Source organism: Gossypium hirsutum, chromosome A03 (genome assembly GCF_007990345.1).
Source record: "Gossypium hirsutum isolate 1008001.06 chromosome A03, Gossypium_hirsutum_v2.1, whole genome shotgun sequence".
NCBI classification, from domain to species: Eukaryota; Viridiplantae; Streptophyta; class Magnoliopsida; order Malvales; family Malvaceae; genus Gossypium; species Gossypium hirsutum.
Window position 1 is genome coordinate 109,607,760 of NC_053426.1, and position 10,745 is coordinate 109,618,504.

Genomic DNA, 10,745 nt, shown 5'->3' on the forward strand with positions numbered 1-10,745 from the left:
TATTCTGATAAGTTGTCTTAAATAGATCCTAAGTCAGTCGATCGGGCTGAGTTCCCTCCTTAACGATTAGCCACCACTGATACGCCTCATATCACAGCAATGACACAGCCCCCTTAAGCTTCTGCTCATCAGAAAAGTCCAGATCATCCATGATACGCTCCGTGGCCTCCATCCAATATGTAACACCTCAAACCCGGCCCAGACGTTACGACTGAATCCGACGTGTCACATTGAAGCGTTACTAGAAAAGTCATGTTTTATCTAAAGTCTTTCTTAGTGTTTAATGAATATCTTCGTTAAAGATTAAAGTGAATGGAAGTTGTGCACCAGGTAGGATGCCAGAAAAGAGGAGGTGAGTCAATTAGACTGCTTAAGTACCCAGCTCTTCACGGATCCAATCCTAGACATGCACACAACCATTGCCACACTTTAACTGAGTGATTGTTCAGGGAAAACCATTTGGTTTAAAACCATTTGAAAAGGTTATTAATTTTGAAAACGTTTTCGTTGCGAAAGCCTTGCTTTGTTATTGCGATATTTTGAAATCAAATAACCTTTTTAAAATGTGCCCTAGAGCTATTCAATTTCAAACAGTTAAAACAATATCATATCTAAGCTAACAAAACATACTAAAAACAACTAAAAATAATTAAAGCGGCCTTATTACAAATTTAAACCCGAAAACATAAAAAAATAATCTAAAATAAAAATAAAGGTATAAACACTTATTTTAAACAGTCCACATGGCCACTCTGAATCCCTCTAGCTCCAGGTCCACCGATCTAAGGCTCACCTGCAAAGATGGTAAAAAGGGGGTGAGTTTGGAAAACTCAGTGTGTAAAGTAAACCCAACTCGAGCCTAAATCAGTTCAAGCTCTACTAGGCCTAAGCCCTATTCAGAAATCAGAGTTAACTGCGCCTTAGCCCATATTAATGTTAATCTGGGTCATAGCCCCTTACAATATCAGAGTATACTGGGCCTAGCCCATATTAGTATCAATATTGGCCATAGCCCTATTACAAGTCGAGATATGTTGGGTCTTGCCCATATTAACACAGTTGGGCCCATTTCAATACAGGTGCCCCATAAATAAACAGTCTTATATGATTAATGCAAGATAACCCCATCCAACCCTGCACTTGCCTTCGTCCATCCCTACACTTCTTGTGGGGAATAAATCACCCACGCCATCCTTACACTTACAGTGTTAGCACCAGTTGCAGCACTAACTATAATCCGCAGCAAAGCTGCTTATATCAGAATATGTGGACAGCCACTAGAACGAGTTCTTCCTCCATAACAAAACCCAACCCCATGCAGTATGACATGTATGCAGAGAATATATAATTAACAAGGCATGCTTCAGAAAGACAGTCAGATTATAGCGTAAGAACAGTTATTTACCCTTGAGGGGCATAATCTTAAACTTACCCCTTTAGGCGTATTACAGTAATTCTACCTTACAGAGGTATTTCAGTAATTTTATCAGTCTTTTTAGGGTTTCATGCTCATTACAGTTATTAACGTATTAACAGAAACACTTACAAAACGTTTTTTACCGAATTGGGCCCGTTGGCCCATTTAACCCAATTTCGGCCCATTAAGCCCAAATATACCGAAGTGCACGAAATTACGCACTCTGCAATCTTACCGTTGAAGTTACCAAATTTATCAATACAAACAATCCCACGAGCTCTCACACGCTCGCAAGTTCTCAAAATGCCGGCTTTTCGGCATTTCAGCTTTTCGGCTTTTGCCGATCTAGTCTACTAGTGGGTGTCGTTTACACACCTGATTTGTGAAAATTGCTACCGAAATATCCCACGATATCCTACAATCGGTCACTAGACATACCAGATCCAAAGTATAATGGAAAACATCATAAACTTACTTACCATAATCGGTCATCAATACATATGGCCCTTGAGATCCTACCTTTGCCAAAACTAGTGACTAGATCTCGATCTAGTCATTCCACTTGTCCAAGCCTTCGATCAGCAGCCTCTAGATCACACTTACACCAAAAAAAATCAATTGTTACAACCCTTAGAGCCTTAAGATCCATTCGACAGCCTCCCTATGCCTTTAGGGATTTCGGCTTTTCTAAAACCTGAAATAAAGAATAGATCTGAATACTTACCACAGGTTCTTTCAACCAAAATGATTCCACTTCTATTTCTACTCAGACCTGATGCAGATCCAGCCCTTAAACAATTGCAGAAATCAAATCTTAGAGATCTAAATATTCGGCTATATGTCCCTAAAAATTATGGTGTTTTCGGATTTTGGAACTGTGAAGAGGAAGATGATTTGGTATGGTGGTTTTTGCAGTGGTATTGCCAACAGGGGTTGAGGTTTAGAGGATGTGAAAATCAACCAAAAGATATGAAGAAAATAAGAGGATTTTGGCTAGAATAAATCGGCACAAGAAACAACTTTTGGGATTTCGGCTTTTATGGCAATCGACTATAGAGGTTTAGAAAAGAATGGGAATGAAAGAGGAGATGAGTAGAATGGTAGAAAGAGAGGAGAAGAGAAGGAAGAATTCGACACTTAGGAGATCTAACTTTGCGTTTTTCGGCTTTTTGAGATGCTGAGAAGAGAATAGAATGAAAGGGAAGGCTCTAGGTGGCTAACCCTAATTCGACAAAACAAAAAGAAAATAAAGCTTGCACTAATGGCCATTCAGACCCACGGCCCAACCTTTCTAAAGCCCTAGCTGAATTTCCACTTAAGCTCTATCACATGCCCGGTACATGCACACAAAAAAATAAAAGTAACAACACGCTTTACCCTGTGACTTGAACTCTGGCTCCCCCTGAACATCCACACGTCACTCCCCAAACACCTAGGTGGCGCCACATGCCACTTTACCACAGATCTTTTTGTGTCCTATTTTACCACCTCAATTCTAAAAGCCCATATTGCTAGAACCTTCTCTCTCCAAAATAAGAAATTCAGGAATTGCCTCGAATTGAATTTACTCTTGGGCCTTTTAAAGGCCCACCAACATTCTCAGACCCACAACAGACAGTCAAAACACAGTATTTCTAAAATTCATTGGAAATTACAGAAATCCCAAAAATTCTAAAAATTGGGGCGTTACACAATACTCGGCCAAACTCGAAGCAACTCCAGCGATGCCCTTGAGTATCTCAGCCCCATTCGACCTGAGTCATTCCGTAACCGACCTACGGCCTCCAGATCCAGTATTAGCCCCAGCGACCCTTTCTAGAATTCGCAGTATTTCCTTTGACAGTGCGTCATCCCCAGCTGCACAGTTCTGAGACTTAGCACCAGTCTTAGTAACAGGTGACACCGGTGTCTCACTAGTGTCCAGGTTAGGGATCGTATCATATGCGAAGGACTCAGCTCGAATCCCTCTACGGCCTCTACCTCGGCCTCTAGTACCCCGTCCATGAGTACCACGTGTGTGCTCATCGTAACTATCGAATTAATTTGTATTTAGAATTTTTATGCACATCAGTTTACAGTTTCGATAATTATCTGTTTACAGTTTCGATAATTATTAGCAGATATTGCCTAATTTCCAATTTAGTCCCTAAACCAAGACTAACTTTTATTCTTCACATTTAATTCTTTATTTTCATGCAAATTCCACTTTAGACTAAATTCAACTCCCTATTTTCACATAAATTCCTAAATTTTGAATTTTTCACAATTTAGTCCCTATTACACAAAATTTACTATTTGTTCTACAATTTAATCATTTTTCATTTCTAGCTTAAAAATCTATCAATTTAATCCCTAATTCTAAAATTATTCAACATAGACAACACTTAAAAACTCAATAATTTCTAAAATTTTGACATGGGCCAGGTAGTATTTAATACTGGGATTCCAAAAACATAAAAATTACAAGAAAAAGGGGACTAAATTCACTAACGAATTGAGCTTGAAACTTTGAAACCCATAGCTTTGGTCTTTCTCCTTTTCTTTTCTTTCCTTTCTCTTTCTTTTTCCCTTCTGTTTCGTTTGTTCTTTCTTTCTTTTCTATTTCTATTTCTTTTATTTTATTATTATAATATAATATATATACTTAAACATTAAGATTTAATATTATATAATATTATAATATATATTTTTACTTTAAATTTTATAATAATATACACTTATGCCGCCTCATTTATAAGCAATGTCATAATTTCTTCTTTAGTCATTTAAGTTTTTCTTTAATATATAATTCAACTTTCACCCTTTATACAATTTAGTCCTTATACCTAATTACTCTTAATTCATGCAAATTCACCTAACCAAAACCTAATTAACCACACAACTAACTTTGTAAATATTTCTAATAAATATTTACGAGTCTAATTTACGAAAACGGAGTCTCATAAATACATTTTCCGACACCCATAACTATCGGGTCGTTACATGTACTTAGGAGTTTGTTTTGGTTTCCTTGTATAATGATAAGGCTTGAAATCCCTGTTGATAAAATTCTGGCAGAGATAATGCTTAGTGGAAAACAAATGCATTAGTAAATGGATTGAATTGTGCATTTGGCATTTGAAATAGCATTCGAGCATGCAATTAAATAGGTAATATAATGTCATGAAATGGTTAAAAGGCTTGGTTGATGCATGTGAGTTTATTTAAGTTAATTTGATATGTTTTGATGCCAAATTGTGGAAATATTGCATTAGTTTATTTGAAATGGTAATATATGATATTTTGACAATGGTATGAATTGTGTGTTTATAATATGTTGTGATGTTTTGAGTGGTTAACGAGTAAGAGATAACATAATAGGTTGGTAAAGAGTACTAGATGATTTTGATACCTTGTGTGAAATTTATGGTGGCACTTACATGATGATGAATAAATAGGTTTAGTAGGTGAGTTAATTTGAAGGATGAGTAGTAATAGATTAATTATTATAGTTATATGATCATTTAATTTGCAGTAGGAGAATGGAATAAACCTGGATATTGTCAAGTTGATTTGGTTGGTATATGTTTTAACGTTTGAATAGAGAGTGAAGTAATGTGTTTGATGTAATGGACCATGATTGGAATAGCATAATATTTATTGAGTTTTGGCTGATGATATGTCTATTGTGGAAGCCTTTTTTTTTGTCTTGAACTATTTTCTTTTTTAAAAAGGAAGATGGAATCGCCACCAATTTTTTTATTAGATGTGATTGGATCACCTCAAAATTTAATCATTTTAATAAAATGTCAAAATTATTAAGTGACGATTTCTAGTACAAAATTCAAGAAGCGGGTTCGAGAGTCGGCTATGTATGAGGAAGGATTAACATCCTCATAACGCCCAAAATTGGTACTTAATTGATTACTTAATATCTTAGTGTTGGGAATTGAAAATTCGAAGAGAATCTAAAATGCGACCCTTGCATACATGATATTATTAGATGACATTGCTGAAAAACATCACTGTCTAAATTACATTTTATGGAGGAGAATACTTTTTTTCGAGTCAATCAAGAAGATGAGTCATGTCCCGTAAGCTAGGGGCACAACATCTTGAATCCCAAAAAATAAAGAATATTCATCGTCTAATTATTACCTAAACCGTATACGTTTTTAATTTTAAATAGGATATTTAATTAATTCAGTTCAAGGAGAAAGTCATATCCCGTAAGTTAGGAGCACAACTTCTCATATTACCTACATACAAGAACATTGCCTTTGTCTTAAGAACTGTTTATGCGGTACGCGAAAATGGATGCTACATTAATGTGACATGCGATAATTCTATTCGAACGTGGTATGTTGTACCAAACAGGTGAATATATGTAGGCATAATATAATAATAACAAAATTATGATATTATAATTATAACAACACAAATAATAAAATAACACTATAATAAAATAACAAAAATAATAATAGGAATAATAATATTATTTAATAATGATAATAATATATAGTAAAATAACAAAAAAAGATATGATGATGTTATAATTATAACCGTGTAATATTAACAATAATAAAATTTTAACGGAAATTAACAATAATCATCTAATAAAATAAATGGTAGAAGGACTTAAATTAAATAATATAGAAATTTAAAGATGAAAAACATGAATTGCGTAACTTGAAGGGTAAAAATGCAAATAACAAGATTAAAAGTTTTCGAAATAAATCATTTTTACTAACTCATGTGTTTTTTCGAAAATAGACTAATTTTTATTTATAAATAAATAAATGTTTTAAAATCGACTGTTTTTAAACCCTGATTTCTATTAGGCCATCTCGGTGGCCGATGTAATCTCCTATATTCGAGTCTAATGTCTAGCCGGGTGAAGGAGGTTACAAATTAAGATAATTAAGAATTTAAATTAAATTAGGATATTTAAAGTTTTAATTTATATAAGATAATTAGGAGTTTAAATTAAATTAATATATTTAAAATTTTAATTTATTTAAAAAGAGTTCTAATAAAATGATAAGAATAAAAATATTTAAACTGAAATTTTACCGGATTATAAGTTAGACCCTAATTCACTTAAGAATATGGTACATATTATATTACAATATTATAACAATTATTTGATATTTTATTTTATTTATTTCGTTTTTAGTTGTGTATTATATTACAATAATTATTTGTTATTATTTATTAAAATTTTAAATGAAATTTTTTTAAATGTAATTAAGATTGAATCATCAATAACATACTAAGATAGCGAACATTGAACTAAAACTTGTAATTATATTGTCATATATTTATACATGTCTTAACTTGTAAAAAATTTAAACAAGACGATGCAATTTATAATTAATAATAGAAGAGTATAATAATCAAGCTATGTTAAATTAACAATACATGCAATATCATTAAAGTAAAATACACAACATAAACTTCAATAAAACATAAATCAAGCCAAGTGATGTTAACATTAGATACAACATTCAAAATTAATTTCACTAGAACAAACGATATAACATAAACTATAACCATTCAGAATCTCTATGCATGCAAAGAGATTCAGCATTGCTACATGGATGAATGCACACACACATTTCCCACTCACCATCTTTTTTATTAACAATATAATTACGATATCCCATGAAATTACTGCATGATGATGGCACATGCACCAGTGTCATATGGCTTAAGGCTTAGTGCTCGAGCCAGACTGAGTAAACATGGACTTCGGCCATTCAGGCATTTTAACCCACTCAGGGTACTCTGCCTTTCTCAGGTTTCTTCTCCTCTTCTTTTTCATTCTTTGGGAACTCATGTTTATGTTCCTTATCCTCATCTTGTTTTTCCTTGCACTCGGGTATTTTTGGATATTCGGCATTATGTTTCTCATGCTCTTTAGGCTTTTCCCATTTGGGGAAATCGGGTTTTTCTTTCTAGTACTCTTCGTGCTCTTTCGATTCGTGTGACTCGTGGCACTCTTCATCTTTATGTTCCTTACTCTTATCTTGCTTTTCCTTGTACTGGGTTATTTCCGGATATTCAACTTCGTGTTTCTCGTGCTCTTTAGGCTTTTGCTGTTTGGGGAACTCGGGTTTTTCTTTCTCATACTCTTCGTGCTCCTTCGATTCGCGTGATTCGTGGAACTCTTCATTTTTATGTTCCTTATCCTCATCTTGTTTGTCCTTGTACTCGGGTATTTTCAGATATTCGACTTCGTGTTTCTCATGCTCTTTAGGCTTTTCCCATTTGGGGAAATCGGGTTTGTCTTTATTGTACTCTTCGTGCTTCTTCGATTTGTGTGACTCGTGGTACTCTTCATGTTGTTTGTAGGGTTTTTGTCTTTCCTCCTTGTGCATTTCAGGCTTCTCATGTTTTGGGTGCTCTTCGTGATATTTTGGCTGTTTGTATTCAGACTCTTCGTGCTTTTTGTATTTTGAAGCCAATTGTGGCAGCTCTGATGAGGTTGTTTGTGTCTGGAATAAATGTCGAGCCATTGACGAGACGGTGTGGCTACCGATCATTAGTGAGACAGTAATGAGTAAAAGTTGGAAAAGGAAGAAAGGATGACGAAAGTTATGAGCCATGGTTAACCAAATAGAAAGAAAAGAATTTTGAGTGAATTTTTGTGTGGATTGTTGTCTATGTGTAGCAAGCCTTTTATAGGAGAGGATGAGAGATGGTTTGGTGGGATTTGGCTCCACGTTGTTTGTACCAATTTCTCATCTACATAATTGACTTACGGTGGGATTATGTTAAGAAGGTGCTCAATCTATGTCAAATATTTTTACGTAAATATAAAAAATATAATCTTTCAAATATATGAAAAAAATGTTATAAAAATTAAGTGTTTTTCTTTATTTAGATAATAGTTTGTGAGAGCATTTGATTCGAGTAATGTCGAAACCTCGTTTTAAAAGGCGAAGGGTATTTTGAAAACGGGAGTCGCCACCAACCTTTTAAAGTGTGATTGGATTACTTTATAAAACATTTTGGTCTATGAAATTACGAGAAAACAGGTTCGGGAGTCGGTTACGCAGGAGGAAGGATTAGCACCCTCCTAACGCCCAAAATTGGTACCAAATTGAATAATTTTGTCTTAATGTCAAAAGCTTGAAAGAATTTAGCAATAAGATCTCTTTTAAAACCGTAATAATTTGAAAATCAAAATTCTTTCGTCCCAAAAGAATGTGAACATCACATCCAGCGTGATTGGACACGATATTCATAAACTTTCGTAACTAAAAAAAATCATCTCGTAATTTGTAAAATCTATTAAAAGGATACTTTAGATATTTAGACAAACGGGAAATCGCAACCCAGCATGTTAGGGCACTATTTCTCGAATTCCTAAATACAAAAGACATTGCCTTGTTTTTTAAGATTCCTTTAGATTAAATGAAATATAAAAATTAAAAAACGATGATACATTTAACCTATTACAAAAGATCAATATTGGATTAATTAAACTACGTATTTTAACATTTCATGCAAATATAATGTTGAAAATGGTAAATATGACATAAATCACACAATATACTTTAACATTCCATACATACATAATCACAAATAACATGAATATTCACATTATCATTTCATACAAAAGTACAAAGCAACAAGAATAATGAATATTAAACATATATAATAATATTTCATGCGAATATATTCTTAAAATAATAACATAAAATGATCAATTTGTACGCGAATACATAACAATAAATAAATAACATGATAAATAATAAATAATTTATAAGATGAAATTAGCCTGTTGAAACAATACCTAATAAAAGAAGGATAAAAAAAACAAAATGAAAACAATAAAAAAATATTAAGCAATATATAAGTAATAAAAAAAATTTTAAAAATATATATTATTTAATATAGTAGCTTGATATATTTATAAAAAGGGTTGTTAAATTAGAACAAAATTTTATAGTAAATTTTAGATATAGACATTAAATATATATAATAACAATATATGTATTAGTTTATAATAAATTACAAATTTAAAATTTTTTTATACTAATAAATAATAAATAATGAAATAATATATAATAAAAGGAAGATAATATAGGGAATAATATATAATAATATATGATATGTAATAAAATATATAAATAAAATATAATGAAATATAATAATATGATAACTATCATATAAATAAGGATAATATATATACTATTATTTAATAAAAAAATTAATATTTTACAAAATTAATGAATAATAAAACAATACATAATTTATAATGAAATAAAAATAAAAATGCAAGGAATAATATATATAGTAAAATATATAATGTATAATAAAATTTAAAAATAAAATGTATAATAATAAAAATAATATAATGAATAATATATTAATAAAAAATAATATATACTATTTTATCTAACTAATATTTATAAAAATAAATAATATATAAGGTATTTAATAAATAAATTATGCAAAAATATTTAAAAGGATTAAAATTAAATAAAACTAGGGTTCTAGGGCTAATTTCAAAATAACAAAAAAATTTAGGCCTGATTGGAACGCATTCAAAACTACAAGGGACTCACTGGGCAATTTGCCCTAATCCCATAAAACGACGTCGTTCCCAGAATAGGCTTTAATAGCCATTAGGACTAGATTAAATTAATCGTAGAAGACTGGGGGTCAATTTAAAATAAAAACAAAATGAAATTGTAAAGATTAAAAATGCGGAAGGATCGATTGAATTATTTGCCCTTTTAATAAAAACACGCGAATCTCATTCGGGTTTCAGGTCAACACGTGGATCCTAGGCTTAAACGGTGCCGTTTTGGTACTTATTAGATTAAGTAAAACGACACTGTTTTCATTGTGCTATTTAAGTTAGCTTTTTAGCCCAAAATTCATTTTAGAAGCTGTTCAAAAAAAAATCTTTAAAATCCTCTGAAAAAGGAAAGGAAAAGGCCATCCAGGCTCCGGCCTCCAACCTCCGGTCACTGGGCAACACATGTCCACGCCCCACATGCGCCACCGTACACGGTGGCTGGAAGGTTAAAAACCTTCATCTGTCCAGGTGAAACTCAGGTAACCTTTTCCTTTTAAATATTAACAGCCCTTTTTAAAAGAAATGATTCTTAAGCATAAAAAAAAGTAACAGAAATGAATAGACAACTGAATCACCTTTTTCACAATGAAACTGTTTGTCTCCCTTGTGTATATGTGTATATCTGTTCTATACTGTAAAATCTGTGTTTTCTATTGCATCTGTGTGTATATTCAAAAAACTGTAGTTTACATCCTTTTGATTTGGGCTTTTATAGCCACTGAAAAAGAAAAGAAAAATATATTACAATCTTTGATT

General features: G+C 32.2%; 1 protein-coding gene across 1 annotated transcript; it reads right to left on the reverse strand.

Annotated features, from left to right (window-relative positions):
* Positions 1 to 3,176: 3,176 nt before the first annotated feature.
* LOC121218437 (glutamic acid-rich protein) lies at positions 3,177 to 7,914 on the reverse strand. The gene is made up of 2 exons (XM_041095624.1): positions 7,361 to 7,914; positions 3,177 to 3,447 (listed from the first exon to the last, which is right to left on the reverse strand). Exons 1-2 carry the CDS (start codon positions 7,912 to 7,914, stop codon positions 3,177 to 3,179), a joined length of 825 nt encoding a protein of 274 aa, XP_040951558.1.
* Positions 7,915 to 10,745: the final 2,831 nt, after the last annotated feature.

Coding starts and splice junctions, on each gene's coding strand:
- LOC121218437 (XM_041095624.1), bottom strand. CDS start 7,914: ATGGCTCGACATTTATTCCAGACACAAACAACCTCATCAGAGCTGCCA. Junction 3,448..7,360: donor GAATCGAAAGAGCACGAAGA/GTACTAGAAAGA, acceptor TTAATTCGATAG/TTACGATGAGCACACACGTG.